This window comes from Rutilus rutilus (genome assembly GCF_951802725.1).
Source record: "Rutilus rutilus genome assembly, chromosome: 21".
Lineage (NCBI taxonomy): Eukaryota > Metazoa > Chordata > Actinopteri > Cypriniformes > Leuciscidae > Rutilus > Rutilus rutilus.
In genome coordinates this window covers 19,562,318-19,584,500 of record NC_140226.1, presented here as the reverse complement: position 1 = coordinate 19,584,500, position 22,183 = coordinate 19,562,318, and the positions used below count along the sequence as shown (strand labels likewise).

The following is a 22,183-nucleotide window of genomic DNA, read 5'->3' as shown; positions in this document are numbered from 1 at the left end:
GCTGTTTCTGGCCATGTCACACCAGAATGTGAAAGACAGGAAAGGAGACGTTACGTTAATAGCAAAAAGCTAATGGTTTGATTCCGTGCTCGGCCACAACAAAGCAAGCAGCTTGGGGGGAGCGACGCAACATCTGTGTCCAAAAACAAAAAGAACCGAAGGATTTTTTATGAGTCAATGGCCACTCACAAGGCTTTAATCATCATAGATACGGTTTCCCATTGGCGAACTAAAGACCAAACCCCTTTCTGTTTTAAAGTGACACTAATGTTTCCACCAATAACTGGTGTGGGTCTCAGAAAACAGCAAGACAAGCCACAGGTTTGGGTCTATAGACTGCCTTAAGACTGCCACCATGCTGCTTTTAAGAGGGTATTCATGGTGCATTAGTGTCCTTGTCATGATCATTAGTGTTATTTGGATCATCAGCATTTCGACTGTAGGGATTAATGAGGAAAAAGAAAAAACATGACGCAAAAAGGAAATGTGTTAAAGCAAAACAGGGAATACAGATCATACACTATGTGAGGGTATTAAAGGTGAGGCCTGGAGAGGTAGGTTACTTGCATACAGACAGATTTCGCTTCCTCAAATCACCAGGATCTTTTCACCTTTATTTTTTAAGAGGTTTAAAAATAAATATATAAAAAAGAAAAAGGGCAAGGCCAAAAAACATTGCAACAGCATGCAAAGTCTTTATTGTTCACATGTGATGTTGCTATATTTCTTGGTGCATGATCAAGAGGAGAAACAAAATAGGGTAGAGGAGAAATGTGATCAGTGCTAGCAAAATGAGTCACAATGAGCAAATACAATTTTTTTAAGTTATTGGTATTTTTATATTCTCTATAAAACATTTTTTTTTTTTTAAATGATATATGATTTGTTGGAATCAGACAAAACATTTATTGAGCTACACCTATTGATTAAGTCAATAAAGTCAGCATAGTCAATTTTGAGAAAAATCTAATTTTCTGAAGGTTCCAAAACAAATTCACCTAGCAATCATACCTTAAAATCCCTGGTAATAACACCAAATTTGGCACACACCAAGTCAAAACCCATATCTATAGGAAAAATATATATTCAACTTTTTTTCCCATGATACCACAATTGTTTGATTAACATTGATGAGACAGACAGCCTATATATTAAGACCTACTGTAATGCACGGATCTAATGTAATGTTACACATCAGATGTTTTTCCCCAACAGTTAACCAAATGTTAATTTAAGACATAACAGATTTTTGCGTGAATACACGCCAATTATTTTTAAATACTTAAATTCTCTGTATATGTGTATATCGGGATCGCGCGCTGTCTGAGAAGCGTCTTTGTGCGCATGCTTCGGATGTGTCAGTCAGCGAGAGTAAGATCCGATCGTTTTGTTTACATCAGCATGAGTTTGAAAATCACATTTCATTGGTTCAGACTCATGCCACTGAGATTCGCTATGAATATTCTCAAAGTTGGAATGCTGCGCTTTACAACGATACCAACCTTGAGAAGCACAAATCGCCGAGAAGTGAGCAGAGAAAAACTGCATTTTTTCATGATTTAGAAAGGTAGCCTCTCAGAAAACGTACAAATAAAGATAATTCTAGATGCTTTATTACTATTTGGGGCATTGGAATCGCTAGACGAGGGCTTAATGAACTAATTTTTGTGAAAACCTCAATTCAACCAAAATTGACATTTTTTTTTACATTTAATTGACCTGTAGCTCGTAATTAGCTTGTGCGCATTCCGACACATCTTGCCAGCACGGGTCACAAATGCTTGGGGAGAAAAGAGGAACCACAGCACACAGAGACACTGATGATCCCTACAGTGGAAATAACTGTTACAATCCATGACTGGGGTAAAAACAAAATGGGGTAAACTGCCTGCCTATCTCCCTGCCGTCTCTCAGCTCCATATGAGGCATGTGCAGTGTGAATGGAGGCACAGCAGAATTGAGAGTAAGGGAATGAAAAGGTAGACCTTGTGGAGGCCTGCCGCCAAAGCCTAGCTGTGTCAAGGTGCACAGGAAGACACACCCCTTTTCGTCCTATTACAAGCAATCAACATAATGGAACATTGTGATTAATATCAAATATGAACAACTTCAATTAATTGTCTTTTGTTTGCTTTTTCAAGGCTGTAAATAAATTAAGCAAAAAGCCAAATGTTCAAAAAGCACTTTAAATGCGCTCTGTCTGTATTTTGCTTGATGAATTTAGACAAATTCAAAGAATTTACCTGCTCTGCATTTTTTCCTGTCTGTTCTTCTAGAGCCCTCACTTTTGGACCATTATCATTTTGATATTACAGATACTGTTGATAAATCAACTCAAACATTAGTAATGACCAGAGTGTTAAGAGCAATCTTAAAAGGCAAGCAGACGGCAAACTGGGTCAGCAGTACTTTGAGGAAGTCTATTAACACACTGAGGAAGACAATTCATCCCAAATACTACACTATTCACAAATTACTAAATGATTTACATTCAGTCTACGCACTACAAAGTGAACAAATGTTATGAACTCTGGGAGTGTGTAGTTTAACAGTGCAGAAATTCTGTTTCAGGCTTCCAGAAATTCTACACTACATGGATCCTCTGCTTTCCTCATCAATATTAAAATAAAAATCCATGGCTCAGAACTTGGATCACATGGATCAGGTGCTTTATATATCCTGACCTCAAACAGTCAGTCATTAACACACCTCTGGCTGCTGTACAGATGAAGGTACTGAGGTATTTCACTGTCAACAGAGGATCCTCACACACCAACTTTAACTCTGACTTTGCTTGACCAAGACAGGACTGTGAGGAGAGGTGTAGGAAAATGTGATCTCACATGTGTACAGAGGAATCTGTTTCTGACATGACGCTAAGCAACCCCAATACACTTAAGAAAATGGGTATTTGCTGATGTAAGGAAATCTTTCTGGTTTGAAGGAAAAGAAAACCAAATTGTGTTCCTGTATAATCTGTGATAAGAGATCAGATCTTCCTCAAAGTATAGAAACCATGACCCTCCACCAGAGTAAGTTGGGACTTGGCTTACTTTGGTATTCATATTCTGAGAGAACTCTAGAATGGTGTCAACTCGTGTCCACGCGTCTGGGTGCTCCTTCAAATGAGTCAGCACCTCCTGGGCCATTCTTTGCTGTAATAGAGAAACACTTGTCTTAACTTACACTATAAAACAACAAAACTGTGGCCAATATTTAATGGTGTCAGTGCATACACTAATGTGTATTTATACACACACACACACACACACACACACATATATACATATATATATATATACATATATACATATACATATATATAAAAATTTAAAAGACAACTTTAGAAAGGCTGCATTTATTTGATTAAAAAAATAGTTAGCCTATATTGTGAAATATTTGTACAATTTAATTAGGGTTGTCGATTTAATTATTTATGGAAAAATTCTTTAACAAAACTAACGCCCCCTCCAAGTTGTTGTCTCAAATTTATATCATATGATATATTTAAGCAATATCACATGGGCAACGACTGCAATATCACACAAGTGCTGTTTTTGTTCCGAATAGCACAAGTGCAAATGTGAACAAGATGGTAATATTGTGGTATATTTTAGACACAATTGTCTGTTTTTGCTCAAATTACCAATGAAAATATAAGCCTACCTATGAAGCCACAGCAGAACTGTTGTGCGTCTCCAAGCAAAAATGATTTTACTAGATGACTTTACAAAATGAATTACTTTTGATCAAATGGATCAACATGTCGTGTGGAAACATTGTCAGAAGAAACGTAGTTATTATAAATATCACCACCATGAAATCACATGAAAGCCAAACACCAGTCGAATGAGGAAAGACAGCTGTCTGTCACTGCATTCACAACTGCAGGTAAGCGCAGCTGTACCCCCGAGTGAGCCGAAAAGATAACTTGTCTGATAGCAAAATGATCGTGAGACATATGCTCCCTTTATCGAAGTAGACAGGTTTAAGAACAGAAAACACAAAGCGCTGTAAGAAACTTCGCTTAGCACACGATTATCTGTCCCTGCAACGTCTGTCGGCGGAGTGCATTTTCTTTATTTTGGCTTTTTTGTTATCAGACTGCAGTGCCAACTTTCACCTGAGCATGTGGATATTCTTTTTGTTTCTCAAACATGAACATGGAAACAATATAAACACGATAACCATTTGCTGAATTGAGTGTATATTAGGAGTTGCACAAAATGTCCATCTCTAAAATATATTTAAATACCAATTCAGACGCAGCTCCTGAAAAAATTTAATAAAATCATGGCCGTTGTAGCCTAAAAGTAATAAATAAAATATTTCATTCTGAAGCTACTTTTTGTAATGTCTATTTGATGCTTTTCTCATTGAACACAATAATGACTTTAAATTATCTTTTGGGGGTAATTTTTTGTACGATTAATTAGATTTATTAATCGGCACATCATGTAATTAATTGGATTAAAAATTAACCACTTGACAGCCCTAAATTTAATATAACTGTTTTTTATTTTAACATGTAAAATGTAATTTATTCCTGTGATGGCAAGTTTAAATTTTCAGCATCATTACTGCAGTCTTCAACGCCACATGGTACTTCAGAAATCATTCTAATATACTGATTTGCTGCTCAAGAAACATTTCTTATTATTATAAAATGTTGAAAACCATTGTGTTGCTTAATTTTTTGCGGACACTGTGATAGTTTTTTTTCAGGACTCTTTGATGAATAGAAAGTTCAAAAGAATAATATTTCAATGCATCTAGTGCAGTTTATTTCTTACACACACACATACATATACACATATCTATCTATCTATCTATCTATATATATATATATATATATATATACACATACACACATACATGCATATATATACACATATCTATCTATCTATCTATCTGTCTATCTATATATATATATCAATATTATATATATAGGCTATATATATATATATATATATATATATATATATATATATATACATACACACACACACATATACTTACATTTGGTACTATATTTCACCGGTTTGTGAAATGGTCTTCCTTACCTGTGGCCCGACCCCATGGTACAGGCAGTTGACCACATTATCCAGCAGGTTGATATCCAGTTTCTGGTTAAAGTCCAGCAGCTGTCTGGCTGCATGGTCGGCTAACATTGTCATAATTGCTGGCATAGAGCTCTGTGGGGCACAGGGAGGAAACATCCAGCAGGGGCAAAGTCATGTGAAATGAACATTTGGGTACACAAATCCAAACAGCTGACCGTCACCCCCCTCCCTCGACCCAGGACAATCCAAAAAGCCTTATATGACCTGGCCTGCCAATGCCAACACACCAATGCCTTCTGGAGGGTTCAATCCTCAATAACAATGGGAATAGGTGGGTGGCGCGATAAAGGTAACATGCTTGCAGTCTGCACATCCTGATATGTCCGAAGAACAAGGGCCACTCACTGGGCTCGTGATCACACGAGCCATTATTCTCTGAATGAGACCACGTGCTAGGCAGCCCTTTCGCTGACGTCATTCTGTTTACATATAACACAAGAGGCGCTCTGAATTACAAACTGTTTTCCCTACTCTGATCGAGCTTCCATAAGACCACGAGACTTTAATAATGTGCACACAGTTGAAGGACAACTGAATAAGAATGACCATTACTCAAGCTAATTCAATTTGCACCCCGGAGCCAAACTATTGCGTAACGATGTAAGCATTACGGCCAAGAATAAAAAAAGGAAATTTCGAGAATTTGCCTGGACGACACGACACAGTCAAGCTTTGTGAGTCTTGCAGGCCTAAATAAAGTGACGGTGTCATAACTAATGCTCGGTACTGCGCAACCTGTTGATTTACCCGCCTTTTCCACACCTTATTTTATTCAGTAAGCAAGTAACGTTACAACTCCTACAATAGGATCTGTCTTCCAACACAGAGCTACTTATCAGCTGATTTCATGCATGCACACACGTCTTAAAAACACTACTAAGTTGGACTAAGATCCACGCCGAGGAGCACAACAACTTGCACTATTGATGCGAAAGCTGTTTATTATTCTCTACAGTGGTTGTTTAGCCACGTTTATGCGTTAAAAGCCATGATAATGCATCGCGTTTCATGCTTCGGCAACAATTACGCATGCATGCTGTCATAAGAATGCGCTTAAATGGACAGAAAGGCAAATGCTTTAGCGCGCAACTGACGTTAAAAACGTTCCAGCGAACGCCTCGACCATATTAACAAACACCGATGTTTCTACCTGTCTACACCCGTCTAGAGATGACTTCTACGGGGGTGACTTTGCAATGATCTCCCTCCCTGACTCCGGAGCAACCCCTCCCACCAACCCCATGCTCTGCACCCTACACCTGAAAGCTCTGCAGGCTTTACTAGCAGTAAACCAGGTAAGAAATAGATGTATTCGTGTATTTTTACATGCCGTTAATTATTTAAATGAATGCTACAGCTTTAGAAGGGTCCTGCATGCATTTTACAATTGAATTTTGCTCGCTAAGTCAAGATACCTTGGGCTATGCTTACGGATAGCACTTAGTAGCATAGTGTATTTGTGATTGTTTTTTTTTATATTAAGTGAGATATAACGATTGATAAAACCCAGATACATTATTCAGACCAGCGTGACACCAGTGCTGAACACGAGTCATCACGCAACACACACCCGCAACATCCCTCATAAACCCTCAGCAGCAAAGCCATTTCACTTTCTTTCGACCTTAACCTTCATACGTACAATTTCTATGCATTTCTACACAATCTCACAGCATCATCATTCTCCACAGACCAACCCAAACACTCCAGCTATAAGTTTTCACCCCATATTTAAGTTACCTACCTAAAGTCCAAGCCTTTGAGAGAAAGAAGGTGGGCTTGTCTGCCAGAGTTGCTAAAATTATGTTTAATTTATCCAGTATCGTTGGTGCCTGTTTGTACAGGCTTTCTGGCAAAAAAAGCTTTAGGATGAGCCGGTGACTGGCCAGCCACACTAACGTTATTCCTCTGTGAAGACTACACGAGCTACTTGCTTGATATAAGGACCACTAGGATGTGAATTCCGCACCAACAATCACGGCGAGTTCAATATTTTCTCAGTCCGGTTCATTTTACGAAACAAAGTTAACCTTAATTAAGATATGTGCTCTGTACTGAAGTATATTTTGCACTAGGGCGGTATTAGAGACTGAGCCTGTGCCTCTTCTTCTCACAAGCAACAAACTCGTAACCGGTTGAAACCGGTTCAGACTGGGAGATTCCATCTCGGTTTAGTTTTCAGCCGATGGCGCCGCGAAAAGTTTGGATTAACGTCACGCCCATGGGGGCGTGCTATTGGCCGCAGCGTTGCTAAGCACGTCCTTGCTCGCGATCCATTGGACAGCGTGCACATCAATCAATCTCAAGTCTTTTGGGCGCCCACGCGACTGCTCCGCCCGTTTGGAGAAAAAGAAGGCAAACTGCGTGCAGAGTGGACTTGTAATTTGCTTTAATATTATGGTAGTGTATTATTTGTTGTTGTTTTAGCTCTGTCGAGCGACTCTTCCGAAAAACACTCGCGCTTATACCCTTCTTGAGCTTTAAATGGTCCACTTTTTTATATTTAACAACAGTGGCCGCTTGGTAATTGTATAACGTTAACGTTACATGTTCGGAAAAATTAATTTCACGGTGGACTGAAGGAGATCGAGGGCATCGAGTCCGTGAGGCGGATGTTGGAGCTTGTACTTGTGCTGATTGTAAGCTGGTAATTTTCCACGAGCCAGAGCCACGGAAGGGGAGTGGTTGTTCAGAGTCAGGGTATGATACGCATGGCATGGGTCAGATCCTGATACAATTGGCTTGTGATGGTCTCCATAAACTTAACTACCGAGAAATTAACTGCAATATGGCAGTGATGTATTATAAACGCATCGAATCACCCGAAAACATAATAATAAACTGTTCGTGTACTGCTTTAAAGGGACGTCAAACGCTTGCATGTTTCTCCCCCTTCCTTGTAAGTCACGTGACGCAACGCCACTTAAACGTCAGTTGATGGAAAAATACTGGATTTTGTGTGCAAAACTAGTGTCTGTAGTGAACAAAGCATGAGAAAAAGAATACATTCTCCTTTAGTCTAGCAATCATTTGACATACATTTTACAAGGTCACGACTGCACTTTATACATGTTGAATATCTGATAAAGTGTTTCTTTTTAGTCCAGCATATGGCCCATTCTACACACCTTTTAAAATGGTTAACTAAATAAGCAGTTACAGCAGTTTAGGGCCAGTAATTTGGTAAATTATATGCTCAGCCTTAACCAACAAACTGATCGCACTTCTAGTGAAGGTGAACATTTAGTCCAATGGCAGCTGGTCTTCAGTTTTATTCTGGAACAGACAAGTGTTGCAATTTTGTGCATTTAATGGATCCAGTCATCATTTGATAATCAGCTGATGTTGTGTTGATCAGATTCACATTCACTCCTCTTTTACCTTTATTGACATGTCATAAAAGATAAAAGGAGTGAATGTGATGTAGGTCATTTGCTGCTGTACACTTAGATAAGTGTGAAATGAATTGTATGTATTCCACAACTGAAAGTGTCAATACGGAAGTTTCTAGAATACAAGTCAACCTGCTTTCTAGCAATCACAGGCAACATTTTTTGTTTGAACCCCAAGACTGATGTTCCAGTTTTTAAAGATCTATAAGATCAATGTTGAATTCTTTACTGCAGGTTTTGAAATAAATCTATTAATAATTAATGAATAGAGTGGATGTATCTTCATATTTTTTAGATAATACTTAATACACTGTCACCCGACCAGTATGAGCTGAATACTGGATTTGTTGATTCATGTTATGGTTTTGTTTTGTTAAAACATTTTTGCTCAGATCATCATTTAAGAGACATATTTGTGCACGTTGAGTTGAAACTTTTTTTTTAATTGTAACTGATTTAAAGTCAGCAAATGTGCTCTTATTTTAGAAATATGAAATGTCTGATGTTCCTCAGACTTATGACTTCGCTCTGTGTGTAACAGAAAACTCGCCATGCTTCCTTTCTTTGTTGTCTCAGAGCGGTTTAGAATTATTTTGAGAAATACAATAAACCATTGAAACTCCTCTGGACGTCTGGTTTAGTTCATTGCAGGACAGGTCACCCAGATCATGCATATGCACGAAAGGACCGAATGCGTTTTTGTCATAAAGAGGGAAAACCTGTCTCAGTGTTTGATCTGAAAACCTTGCATGTTTCCTCTATTTAAGTATGTCATCAATCAGCAACACATACAGTGGGTCTGAAAGTTAACAGGGTCCGGGGCACGACTGAAAGAGGTCATCTTGCTGAAGTGAGCAGTAGGAGGTGCACGTGCATTGTGGCACATACATGTGAAATGAAGTGGGCTGCTCTGTTCAGGATTGGGCTGGTTTAAGCCCGTTCTGTCTGGTCCTGCCTGTTCATTTACATACATTTTAATGACATCACCTGCTCCTCCCATGTCACTCAAACAAGTTTGACAGTTGTCTTGTTTAGGGTGTTTTATATACTTTCTCATAACCAATGACTCAGTGAATATTTTTAAGTACAGTGGTCACATAAAGACCAGCCTATTTATTAAAGTGCTTTATTATTATTATTGAAAAATGTTCCACTACAAAATCAGCATGCATACCATCATGAAGCATCACAAATTATTTACATTACTATTATGATTTTGTGGTTATTTATAATTATATTCTGGCTTGATTATATTGTGCATGACATAATAAAGCATTATAAGCTATTGTTCTAGCTCAGGTTATTTGCAGGGGTCTCTTCATAATGGTGGTCACTATAAATAGCTCTGTCCTTCCTGAGAGAAGTGAACTTCATGACAACAACACAGACAATGAGGGAGTCCTTTGCTGCACAGGAAGTTTGGCTTCAATGGGAGAACGTCTAGATGCAAACAGCTCCCTCTAGCGACGATAGAACAACCCAAAACAGAAGTAATTCATTATTTTCCAATGATCTAGAAATGACATTGAGGCCTAATGGCTAACCAGTGTTGCAATATTTATAGTTTCAGCAGCTAATAGTAGCAATACAATATGTGAAGTAAAATTAGCTTTAATGAAATGTACAATTGTATATTTTATAGGCTAGTGTATTTTAGATAAAGTGAGATATAAATTGTGGATTATATTAAATATAGAAATATTTATACCATAACATTAATTAAGATTGTTGCAGTATCGTAGTACTGTCATTCTTTAAAGCAGACAAATCCATGTCTTTCTAAACAAATGCACAATGCCAACAAAGCATTTGCTACAACTAACAATAGACAAAAGACCATTGAATGATCAGGATATGACCTTTGACCAAGTTCTGAGGGAATGAGGGCAGCTTCTGTCCGTCCACCTTGACCATCGCTCTGCTGAATCGCTGCTCTTTCTGCTCCTTATAACTAAAAAAGACAGCCATTTTCTCTCCGATTAGCTCAGATCCCTGTCACCTGTAGAATTTTTATTACAGCATGACTTTAAGTTAATTTAGAATCTGCACGACACATCTAAATCTAATTTAAACTTGTAAACAAACGTGTTAAAAAAAGAAAGTGACATTATGAAATAAAGTTAATTAAAAATAATAATTTGTGATGTTGAGGAGATTAGATATTCTTCTTACTGAAATTATAAAAAAATTTAATTAAAATAAAATAAAATAATAATAATAATAATAATTTCACTGGTGGTGTCGCACTTTTAGACACACTTTTACACTTGTAAAAAAAAAAAAAAAAAAACACATCCCCTTACATTTGATCAAAATTCACTTTAAAAACAATTTTTTTATTTATAAATGCTGTAGTTCTGTTCTTTCTATTAATTAAAGAATGCTGAAAAATGTATCATGGTTTCCACAAAAATATTAAGCAACATTTTCAACATTGATGATAATAATAAGAAATGTTTGTTGAGCAGCAAATCATTATATTAGAATGATTTCTGAAGGGTCATGTGACACTGAAGACTTGAAGTCATGATGCTGAAAATTCAGCTTTGCCATCACAGGAATAAATTACATTTTGAAAAAATAAATAAATATATTTTTTATATTATTTCACAGTATTACTGTTTACAGTATTTTTTTTTTCTAATATAAATGCAGCCTTGGTGGGCATAAGAGACTTCTTTTTTACTGACCCCTTAATGGTAGTGTACATACAACCATATACTATTTTTAAAGTGTACAACACAGGAATGAAAAAAAAAAATCAGAAGCATCTGAAGAGAATCTAAATTAAAATATTAAATTGTTTTGAGTCAGAGGGCTATTTAAAACTGCCTGCATGGTCTTCTGCTCCAGAACTGTCAGCTTTTCAGAGTAAGAGAGAGACAACTCTTGGAAAGAAAGAGAGAGATCCGTTGAATTGAATGGTGGGGGTTGTGATGGATCTGGTTCCCACCAGTAAAGAGGGAATTAACACATGATCATTTGTGTTCTTGGCTGGCAAGCGGCCCAGTACTGTAACCCAACCTGCCTGAGCTCAATCAAACATCGCCTGTCACCAAAAAAGGCAGACCAGCTCATCAAATCTCCCCCGCCTCCGTCCACATATGCAGAACGTTTTACTTCCCCTTCCTGTTGCGGTTTTTTTAAACAAGACAATGCATGAAGTAATTGTTTAAAATAGGATTTACAGACATGCATTTCCCAGGAACTTACTCATTTCATGAAAACTTGTAATTTAAAACAATTCAAAAAAAAAAAAGAAACACAGGTTTATATTAAATGATTTATTCTATTGATTCTGTATTCTAGCCCATGTCACATTGGTCCAAATGGCACAGTTGTGACAGTTCCAGTGCAACATAATCATGGACCTCACAGGTATTAGTCGTCAGCGTCGCTCTTTACCCAGAGGCTACTTTGCGTATTATACAGGTTTGAGTCATTGCATTAAGACGGCTTAAAGTGCAGGGTCAGTACCACGGAGATGAGCTTTGTCTGGTCACCTGAGTCGGCTAAAACGAAGCAACTCACTGCGGCTGGAATGAATCCTGAGCTAGAGATGAGATAAAATAATGCCAAAGATGCAAAATAAACTGAAATGGTAATGCATACAATTTTTTTTAGTGGGTTCAACCAATTCAATAGCAGCCAAAAGCTTGAACTGTTTACAGTGCAACAGAAGGTTTTATTAGGTCCATTGTTTATGCTCTATAGCTACAATTATGACATCAGAGACCACACCAGCAATCCATTCTTCTCCTGGGACTATTCCTGCTGTGTCAGGACAGAGTTCGGAAGGAGGGTGGGGTGAGGTGTGGAGCAAAGGATGGATGAGGAGTGCGATGGTTTCTTCTGCCTCGTCAAACAGCAGCAAACTCTTTTAATCCTCCTTTTTAAAAAACTCATCCACTTATCTCCATATTTCCTCTAAGTCGGTCTTGACGGCCCCGAGCGTGTCTTTGCTCTAAAAAAAGACCAAAGTGCTGGTTAAAAATAGAACTGAGAGAAAAAGGAGAAAGAGAGTAAGAAAAAAGGTAAAATAAAAGCCACACACAAGTAAATCAAACAAAAAAAAGTAACGCAATATTATATAAACAGTGGACTTTGGGTCTTTCATAAAAGTATTTTAAAGGGATTGTTCTGTCATCATTTACCCACCCTCATATCGTTCCAAACCTGTATGACTTTCTTTCTTCAGTGAAGCACAAAATAAGTTATTTTAAAAAATTAGTTTTTGTCTGTACAATGAAAGTCAACAGGGTTCAAAACATCATTGGACCCCATTGACTTTCATTGTATGGACCAAAATATCTTCTCTCACAGAAGAACGTCATGAGAGTTCTTAATTTTTGACTGAACTATCCCTATAAATGTTCCTGACAAGAGCAGACAAGCCAGTTTAGTTAGTGCACCACTGCAAATATGTTCATAATCCCTCCAAATCTCATGATTAATATCATGAATTATAATTTGATACTCTTTCACTTGTGGCTCGCCTGCACAGTGTCTTCAGTGCTTGAGGTGACTGCTGTACCTTAGCGTTTTCTCTGAGCTGCTGTGTCTTCCGCTGGACTGTGAGGAGGCCTTAAACTGGGCCTCCAGTCTCGGGTAGAGCCCCCCGGCAGGCTGCAAGCAAACACACATGGGTGCAAAATACTAGAGTACAATGCTGGAATACTGCTCAAAAAGCAACAAATCAGAACACACACGTGAAAACGTACAATCACACTCTTAAAGCTGCTTTATCTGAAGGGAGTAAAGATATTTTGTACCTCTTTTGTGTCTTTAAGCTTCGTCTGCTCCTGGTCACCGAAGCGCATTTTAGTGAGATTTGCTATAATCTCCTCCATTCTCCTCTGATCTAGAAAGAGTTTGGACGTATAGACATCCATCAAGATCATTGCAAATCTACACATAAGCTCCTTGATAGCTTTAGTGTCAGAAGCACAGCTAAAATTGTCCATAAAATATTTAATACCATTGATTAATTAGCATAATAAATCATTAAATAATGGTAAGCTTACAGTTTTAATCGTATTTAGAATACAAAAGTGTTTATAAAACAAAATCATTATTCTTCTGAAGAGCTGGCAGATGTACTTGCTGATGGCTGGATTTAACTTTCTCTGATGAGATTTTCTAGGGTTTTCAAGAGGTTTTAAATCACGGCTCTTCTTTTATAAGACTGGCTCTACCACTGTGCAGTTGTGAGGATCTTTGTTACAGTCAGAGCATCTGAAAAAGATTCCTACCCTCCTCCCTCTGTGCGTCCTGATTGTACCTCATGGAACGATTGCTATCCCACTTATTCTTCTGGATGCTGACTCTAAGAGCGAAATAATGTATTATTCAGAGGCCTAAAAATTTATTCTCAATCAAATGGCATGAGTACGCATATCAATACAGCGTTTAAACAGATCACTCCTCCAGAAAACAGCAAGTCTTTGGTATCACTCACGTGAACGGGGTTGAGTCTCGAGATGGTGCCTTTAAAGGAACAGGATAGAATGAATGAAAAGAGAAAAGTGGCATACAACAACTAAACCAGACATTCATATTTTCTGAAGAAAATGAAAAAAGTCAACTTAAGTCATATTGCTTAGAAAAATCCAGCACCAATAAATTTGCAAATTAATGTGTTGCATTCACCTTTTCTCCAGATTTCTCCTTACGCTGAAAATTCGGGGAGGACACTTGTCTTTTCAAAGGTTTGCCAGATTTTCTTGCCTTCTTTGCAGCTGTGTACAAAAAGAAATCTTGAAAATTGTACGTGACTGCCACCTTCTGACCGCAATGAGGTACTGCCTAAAGATTATCTGATGATTTTCTTACAGATGGGTAACATTTTGGCTCACCTTGTTTTTTTGAAGTCTCTTCTTCATCCCCGACCTCATCCTCTGTGACCTCTGACCCTGTAGTGTACTCCTCATCTTCAGACAGCAGAGACTGCTGCCGCTGCAAAAGGACAAATGAACATGTGAGATGTGTCATTTTCGTTGTAGACGTGTACTGTATGGTGTTGCGTTAAATATTTGAGGAATTGGCTTCTTACCAGCTGAAGACTCCAGTTTTTTAAGAGTGAAAACTGCAACAGAAGAGAAGGAAAACGTGCTGTCATAATTTGAGATTGGATAAACAAATTTAGGTCAACAATAAACTGATGCATGTATCACAATAAATGAAAGCCAGATTCCTCCACCAAGGACATAAATAAAAAAAATTATTCTCACTTTATATCTCACAATTATTTAACTTAATTTATATCTAATGTTTATGGTTTTATATATATAACAATGCGATTATCTCACAAATGTGTATTTACAATGTGAATTTGTCATTATGCAACTTTATTACTTGCAATTGCAATTTCAAATCTTACATTGTGACTTTATTTTTTATTAATTTAAACTTTGTCTCACAATTGCAAATGTAGTTCTTGTAACTTTATATATATCACAATGTGAATTTGTGTCATAATGCAACTGCAACTATCTCAGAATGTGGCTTCATTTCCTATTTTAAAATATCTCACAATTCTTTTATTTTTTACTCTGGGGTAAAAATTGGTTTCCATAATATAAAGAGGAAATATATTAAAAAGAAAATAAATTCTGAAGTGATGTTAAAATCATGCATGTAATAATGACTATGATTTCCTTTTTTTTCTCTGATATATACACAATATTATGTTTTTTTTATTTTTATTTTTGTCTGTCTGTACGTGTGCAGTGCGGTATTGTCTTTTGTGTTAATTTGTGATTGTATGTTGCTGATGGTTGCATAAATAAAAAGCAAAAAAAATGACAAAAAATTAATAAATAGAAAGAATAAAAACAAAGATGATTGACTCACAGCTGTTGTTTCCTTGGGTCTGTGAGCTGTAAGCATCCCTGGCTCCAGCGTTACATCATATCCTGGCACTTGTTCACTGGCTGTGGAAGGGTCCTCAGAGCTACTGCAAAACAAAATGGATTAGAGCTTAAAACATCAGTTAAAAGACCTGAACACAACACTATACAAAGGATCAAACAAATCAAATATGGCGTGCAGATCGTCTGATAGTTTTTTTCTGAAGGAAGTTACTATAGTCTGACCTATCAGGCACACACACAGCCTCTCTGTGGAGCAGCAGGTCATTGAGTATTCTGGTCTGGGTTGAGTTTACATTGTGATCGCCGCAGTCACCACCATCTACCGCACTTACAATGTGGTCTCTTATTTTACAGCCCTGCAACAAAACATACACAGGCATTCACAAAGTGAGACGGGTTCAAAGATCATCTGAGTTTAAGAGAACGTATTCTAAAGCAACAACACAAACCTTGGGCATGGAGGAGGGATCGAATCGTAGGACTTTCTGGTTGCAGCAGGGGTAAAGACCAAGGCCGTGCCATCTATGATCTGCCCCAATGCCAGGATACACAACCGCCTCTGGGTGGTATTTACACTGGCTCAACTCCGTACACAGGAATGCCTGCCGTAAGCCAAACAACTTATTCAATTAGTAACCAACCAATCAATATCTATGTTTATCTACAATCTTAAACTATGATTTTTTTTACCTGTTTGCAGCGTGAGCAGGCAAGGAAATTGATGGTGCCCCAGATCCTCCAGTAAACCAGTACCCAGGACTTCAACTCTTCATAAAGCCCATTCAAATACTCATGTACCTCCCAGGCCTTATGTCTACACAGACAGAGCACAATTACCAACATGTCATTGCATATGTGTGTGTATAAGACTGGAATATCAGCATTTGCAATCTAAGACTTCAATGAAGTTGTTTTAAATACACTTGGTGTGTATGTGATTGAAATACAGAGTGCCTCATTTAACCTGGTGTGAGTGAATATAATGTTTCCCCGGGCATCTATGTTGATTTTGTTTGGAACACAAGGGATTTTTCTCTCAGTTTCTTTGGTTAAAAGCTTAAGGCAAAGTCCACATCTGGGGAAAGAATCACAACATGAAACTATTACACTGAAATCCACATAATTGCACCAGAAGAATAATTGATAATACTTCCAGTACATGTCTATACAATAATACATCATACAGCTTGCACAGCAATGCAAAAGTTTCTCACCTGTACAGAGTAGATGCATTACCAGGGGAATCGTGATTATGATAACCATGATCAAATAATCTCTCAATCTTTTTCTGAAACAGTTTACTGGTGAGAAAGTACAAATCATCACAAATAAAGTATGATCAATAACAAAATATTTTATATGAACATTATATTGTATTAACGACATTATATTATCTGTACACTACAGTTTTGGGGTCAGTATTTTTAAACTAATATTTTTATTAAGCAAGGACAAATTCAATTGGTTAAAGGCAACAGTAAAGATATTCGTAATGGTTTTTTTTATCTTAAAAAATGTCAACACCGACAATAAGAAATGTATCTTGAGCAGTTAATCAGCATATTAGAAAGATTTCTGAAAGATCATGATTTATTTGATCATATAAATGCAGCCTTGGCAAACATAAGAGACTTCTTTCAAAAACCAACCCTAAACTTTTGAACGGTGAACATTATAGAATTGTACAGAATTATATAGGATTAAAATCAATTTGTGACAAGAGCGACAACTGAATATAGTGTTTACATGTAAAATATTTACATGTTAAAGCTAATAAATATGCAGCTCTTTTGAATAACTCCACTTTTGTCCTGTGTATGTTTGTTCTCACCTTTTGAATTTGTCTTTTTTGTCCTTGAGGTCATCTGCCTCATTGTGGCTGAAGAGATCAGCGATGAGTCCGGCCAGGTTGTTGTTGATGCAGTTCATATTGCACGGTGTTGCTATGATGGCACTCATATGTTTGTGACAATACTGGATACACTCCTCAACCTTCAGATCCACAAAACACACGATAATCAAACACCTGAAGGCCATTTATCAAATGGATGAATAAATAAATGAAATCGACCAAACATGCTTTCTGCACACTGCTCAGACAAGGTTTAAATAAAAGCAATCATTTAACTAGGGATAATTTGCTACAAGCACATACAATAATCAAGATTCGCCAAGTCTTTCCTGGAAATTATGAAAATATCGTGTCTCATTAGCGCTCGTTTGGGCAGTGCACGGAGTTGTCCAGAAGAACAACACAAATGATGAAACAGCCATCATGCATCATGCTCTTTAAAGTGTCCACTACAACCTAAAGGTCACCCAGCTCAGAGCACACTTACTACATTACCCAAAACACTGTCACCCCTCACAACACTTACTAAAGTTTCCATCTTCAAGAACTCGGAGGAGATCAGGATTGAGATGACATTGCTGTGCTCTGCAACCAAACACCACATAACATAACCGACAACATCACAAACAGCGAAACATCAAACTCACAGCCAATGCATAACTGTTTACAACCACGTCAAACACCATTCAGCCACACAACACCTCTGATGGTATCTTTGATTATAGAAATAAAAATAAAATAAAAGTAAACACACACAGAACTTCTGAAACAGTTCCAAAAAGACAATTACCCAGCTTGGGTTTGTCCGTGTGTTTCCCGTGCGAATGTTCAGTGTTGTGACTCTTGATGTAGTTCATGAGCCAGTCAAAGATCTGGACATCACAGTGGACAGAAATGTCTACCTCGTCCCAGCGCTGTGGGTCCACAGAAAGATACTCTTCAAAGTATCGCATCTCTTTCACCAGAAGGTTTCTTCGACACACAAAGTCCTGCTTCAGGTTCTTTGCCTCATCGCAAACATGGATTACCATATTGGGGCTGTGTGAAAGGAAAAGAAAACCGCATTTAGTGAACATATACAGGGACATTATTAGAAGATGATTCATTGGTGGCCTGGTTGGCGGGGGTGGACTGGGAGCAAAAAAGCGGCCCATCACACCCGGTCTGCAACACACCTCACCATAAACTCCCCAGCTCATTATGCACAGAGCAATTTTTAACACCACTTACTAACAAAAAATATAAATGCTATTTATACAGAAATATAAATGCTATTTTTTTTTATTGAAATGCTTATTAACATTAACGAATGACTGGCATACTTCTTTACGTTATAATTAGTCTTTCCTGGTGCACATGGCAAACAATAAATCATTTTTATTTTCCATACAGGGACAGTTTAATATCACTAAAGTTCAATACCTACCATAAAATCAGTCCATATAACACAATGCTCTGGTATGGTCTAGAAGACTAGCACATAATGTGGACTGTTTTTGTGGTGGCTTTCTTGTGGTTATAGTATTTGTCCTTTCATGAGCTTGACATCTCGTGTCATTTTATGCAATAGAGCTCCAATTGTGGAAAACGAGTGTGTAAACATTCTTATATTTATGAAAAATACAGCTTATTAGAATGATTTCTGAAGGATCACGTGACACTGAAGACTGGAGTGATGATGCTGAAAATTTAGCTTTGATCACAGAAAAAATCAATTACATTTTACAAAACATTCACATATAATGAAATTATGACTGTGAAATTACTGAATAAAGCCTGGAAACAGATACACAAACATTCACTCTTATCTGATATGCTTTGTGCATTGTGTGACGAATAATGTAAATGGCATTAAAATCTGAGAAATTCAAAAGGTTAGAAGTATTTTGCATCCCCGGAAATTAATGTCCGTCATTAAGTGCGGTGCTGCTCGGTTTCTGTGGACAGTAAACCCCACCTTGTTCGATTTGATTGGATATCTCAAACATTTAGTCATTGACGAGTGCTTTTAGACTGCTGCACTGAGACTGAGCTCGCTAAGCAGATTAGAGTTGTTGCCTCAAGTGGGCCACGCGGACCATTCGTCTGGGCTGACAGAAGGATATAGGCTACGTAAATGAACTAGAATTCATTCATCTATATATTTACGTAGCGACGAGCCAGCCCACATTGTCCGGTGGCCCGGGGCCCGGTGCTCCAGATGGCCAGTCTGATTGGTATGAATGTGCCTCACCTTTTATTCCCTTCTGTGGTAGTATCTGCAATCTCACTCTCTGCAGAGGCTCCTCGACCAGTAGGGATCACAGCGAGGCCTGAATACATATAAACAACCCTCTTTTAATGCGTTTTTGTTGGCCTGTATCTATGAATTCGTCCCATACAAGTGGATACCAAAGTGAAATAGGATACCAAAAATTTTGAATAGCAAAATTCTATATATTAAGGAGTAGTTTACAGTCCAGCACTAAATAAAAGACTGGGCATTTTTGTCCAGACCCCACTCACTGACTCACCTGACACTGAGAGAGTGGCCTGATTGGACTGTGGTTCCCCCGTATCTCCGGTATTGTCCAATAAATTGGATTTGATGTAAGTGGAAAAGGGTTCTGATGGAGAGCTCACTGCTCCGGTCAGTGGGTTACACTGCTCATCAACATGAGGGAAACTGCCTGTGGTCTTCAGCTCTTCAAACCTCTGTGCACACTACAAAAATATAAGAAGATAAGCTGAACATCTCCAAACATTTGCTAATGAAACTTCTGGATCTTTGTATGAAAGGTGTAGGTATTAACCGCTCAAATGTATGTACTGTGTTTGACAGCATTCTGTGATGGGAAATATTATTATTATTACCGGCATTATAATACTTAATATTTTATTATAGGGTCATTCCATGTCAAATACACCAAATTTCGGAAACTTCTGGAAAAAATATATATTTATATTTTGTTCACTTTTTTTCTGAAGAAACACAAACATAACCAGTGATGAAAACCAACATATTAAATAGAAATCCACTATTTTGTAGAGGGGGGTCAAAATGAAAATTTTCACATGAGATTTGGAGCCAAATTACAGGTGGGTAAAAATTACTTTAAAAAGATGGCAGCATCATAATTTTATTTTTACACAGAGATTGGTAGGTCTGCTAGTTAAATCTGTTGACTTTAGCAATCTTTATTTCATTATATGCCAACGGTGATAGTTCAAAAATGGGAAAAAGCACTCCTTGTGTTTTTTGAGTACTTATGGAGCTGCATTAAGATCGCCATATCTCTGGGATTGGACCATTGAGGGCCTTTAAAATTGAGATACCAAAAGAAATGTTTGTTAAAAACCAAATCTAAAAGGATATTTTAAGATATCTTTAACACTTCTTGAGTTACAGACATCCAAACTATGGAAAAAGTGCACAAGAAGTGCTTTTTCCCATTTTTTAACTGTCACCGTTTCTATATAATGCAACAAAGATTGCTAAAGTAAACAGATTTAAATAACAGACCAACCAATCTCAGTGTAAAAATAAAATGATGTGCTGTCATCTTTCTAAAGTCATTTTTTCCTTTATACACTATTTTTTACACTAACTTTAGTGAATAAAATGTTAGTTACAAAGAATGACACAACTACCTAAATATCTTGTAAATATCTAGGCTATATAAATCATTTTCACACAACAAAAATGGAAATGGTTTATGTTTTGTTCCTATTCTTTTAAAAAAAAAGCAATTATTCATAGGAATATAGTTTATTATATAAGAATATAGTTTATAGTATATCGTTTAATATAAGAATATAGTTTTATAATATAATCTTATAATTTAAGAATATAGTTTTTAAAGTTTATTGCACAGCAAATACAGTTATTTTCTAGAGGCCTCATGTCTCTTACCTCTTTAGGTGTGAACCCTGGCACCAACTTGGCAACATTCTCCCAGTTGATTGGCTGAGGCGATGCCCATAACGAGCTCAGCACTATGTCCAGCACCAGGAGGTTGTTGTCATATGGAAAGTTATTATTAACAGAGCAAAGACGATTCATTTCTGCGAAGAAGGAAGAAAACCATCATCTATAGTCTAGATTTTAACATTAACAATTAAGCCATCTACTAGCTCTCTATTGTCCCTTTGTATTGATCTCCACTCCAGAGAAACAAGGGACAATTTGATGGAATGACAGCTGCCGTATTTGATATTTGGTGGTAATGTGAGATTATGAGCACAGATACAACAAACACTAACGGTACAAAGGAAATATAACTTATGCAGATAAGTAGGCTATGTTAAGTGTGTGGAGCAGTAAAGATGCTTGGACAGCATAATAAATACCAGATCGTGACACTCCCCACGTTTCGTGTCGCATCGCTCAGTGAAATGCTAAGCTAGCCTAACACACAATCACATTTACCCTGTTCCAGGTTTATGCGCTGTTTCCTCAGGTAGCAATGCTCTTCTTTCATTCCAGCTGAGCGGTGCTGATAACGGGCTGGATTTGAGCAACATCAACAGAGATGCTGTGGCTTACTTTGATTTTATCCGGGTAAACCAGTAAAGTCCACATCCACACAGCATATACAAATAATAATAAAAACAAATTGTCAGCGTGAAATTCGCAGATTTATTGTGCATGACTACCCACGGTCGTATCTCTCTCTCTTCTTGTTAAAATGCCAGAGATGATGCGGCGTGCACGCGCAGCGCTTTGAGCGCGTGTGCCATGATGATGCTCTCGTCTCGCTGCAGTGTCCCCGATTGAGCGCCTCCTCCCTCTGCTGTCTGTCCGTCTGTCTACTGCGATTTGACGGGATGCCAAAGCTCACTGACCCATCCCTGATAAAGAGAACTGAGAAAAACGATTGAAGGCAGCCCGTGGCAGAGGATTAACTCCCCTTAACATCCCCTGCGCTGCTGCTGTGTTGTGCCCTGTGTTTCCGGTGCCGCAGT

At 37.7% G+C, this 22,183-nt stretch overlaps 2 protein-coding genes and 1 long non-coding RNA gene across 9 annotated transcripts in view; 1 reads left to right on the top strand and 2 right to left on the bottom strand.

Moving 5' to 3' along the window:
• The window catches only part of xpo1b (exportin 1 b), a 20,637-nt gene extending 13,361 nt beyond the window's left edge, over nucleotides 1-7,276 (bottom strand). Inside the window, exons 1-5 of one of the 3 annotated variants that reach the window (XM_084393136.1) lie at nucleotides 6,868-7,256; nucleotides 5,064-5,195; nucleotides 3,054-3,155; nucleotides 2,244-2,318; nucleotides 1,986-2,052 (exon numbers count right to left, since the gene is read on the bottom strand). Coding sequence is in view for 2 of the 3 variants with exons in the window: in XM_084393135.1 (XP_084249261.1) it covers nucleotides 3,054-3,155; nucleotides 5,064-5,189 (228 nt within the window). In the remaining variant the exon portion in view is untranslated. Of the gene's footprint in view, nucleotides 1-1,985; nucleotides 2,053-2,243; nucleotides 2,319-3,053; nucleotides 3,156-5,063; nucleotides 5,212-6,867 lie in introns of those variants that run through there. The other 2 variants (XM_084393135.1, XM_084393134.1) reach the window with 2 other exon arrangements.
• LOC311280738 lies at nucleotides 5,613-16,228 on the top strand. 2 transcript variants are annotated; one of them, XR_014625720.1, is made up of 4 exons: nucleotides 5,613-5,797; nucleotides 6,292-6,418; nucleotides 15,742-15,994; nucleotides 16,088-16,228. It is a non-coding gene; the product is annotated as an uncharacterized lncRNA (long non-coding RNA). The 2 variants fall into 2 exon arrangements; XR_014625721.1 differs by lacking the exon at nucleotides 5,613-5,797 and having other exon boundaries at nucleotides 5,942-6,418.
• sanbr (SANT and BTB domain regulator of CSR) lies at nucleotides 11,788-22,183 on the bottom strand. 4 transcript variants are annotated; one of them, XM_084393137.1, is made up of 21 exons: nucleotides 21,648-22,183; nucleotides 21,132-21,283; nucleotides 19,753-19,942; nucleotides 19,473-19,551; nucleotides 18,030-18,277; nucleotides 17,766-17,824; nucleotides 17,219-17,379; nucleotides 16,602-16,688; nucleotides 16,352-16,462; nucleotides 16,078-16,201; nucleotides 15,837-15,989; nucleotides 15,610-15,743; nucleotides 15,368-15,470; nucleotides 14,568-14,600; nucleotides 14,371-14,470; nucleotides 14,165-14,253; nucleotides 13,974-14,002; nucleotides 13,768-13,841; nucleotides 13,288-13,376; nucleotides 13,050-13,141; nucleotides 11,788-12,479 (listed from the first exon to the last, which is right to left on the bottom strand). In XM_084393137.1, the coding sequence occupies exons 1-21, from the start codon at nucleotides 21,697-21,699 to the stop codon at nucleotides 12,443-12,445; spliced, it is 2,196 nt and encodes a 731-aa protein (XP_084249263.1). In that variant the 5' UTR covers nucleotides 21,700-22,183; the 3' UTR covers nucleotides 11,788-12,442. The 4 variants fall into 4 exon arrangements, 3 of the variants coding, with proteins under 3 accessions (XP_084249263.1, XP_084249265.1, XP_084249264.1); XM_084393139.1 differs by having other exon boundaries at nucleotides 21,879-22,183; XR_014625719.1 differs by having other exon boundaries at nucleotides 11,789-12,479; nucleotides 13,288-13,371.

What these genes read in the sequence shown, in the direction of transcription:
- sanbr (XM_084393137.1), bottom strand. Translation starts at nt 21,699, where the DNA reads ATGAAAGAAGAGCATTGCTACCTGAGGAAACAGCGCATAAACCTGGAA. An exon ending in GCGCATAAACCTGGAACAGG is followed by an intron (nt 21,284 to 21,647) that starts GTAAATGTGATT and finishes CCTTCTTCGCAG; the next exon opens with AAATGAATCGTCTTTGCTCT. An exon ending in AATGCATCTACTCTGTACAG is followed by an intron (nt 16,463 to 16,601) that starts GTGAGAAACTTT and finishes TTCTTTCCCCAG; the next exon opens with ATGTGGACTTTGCCTTAAGC.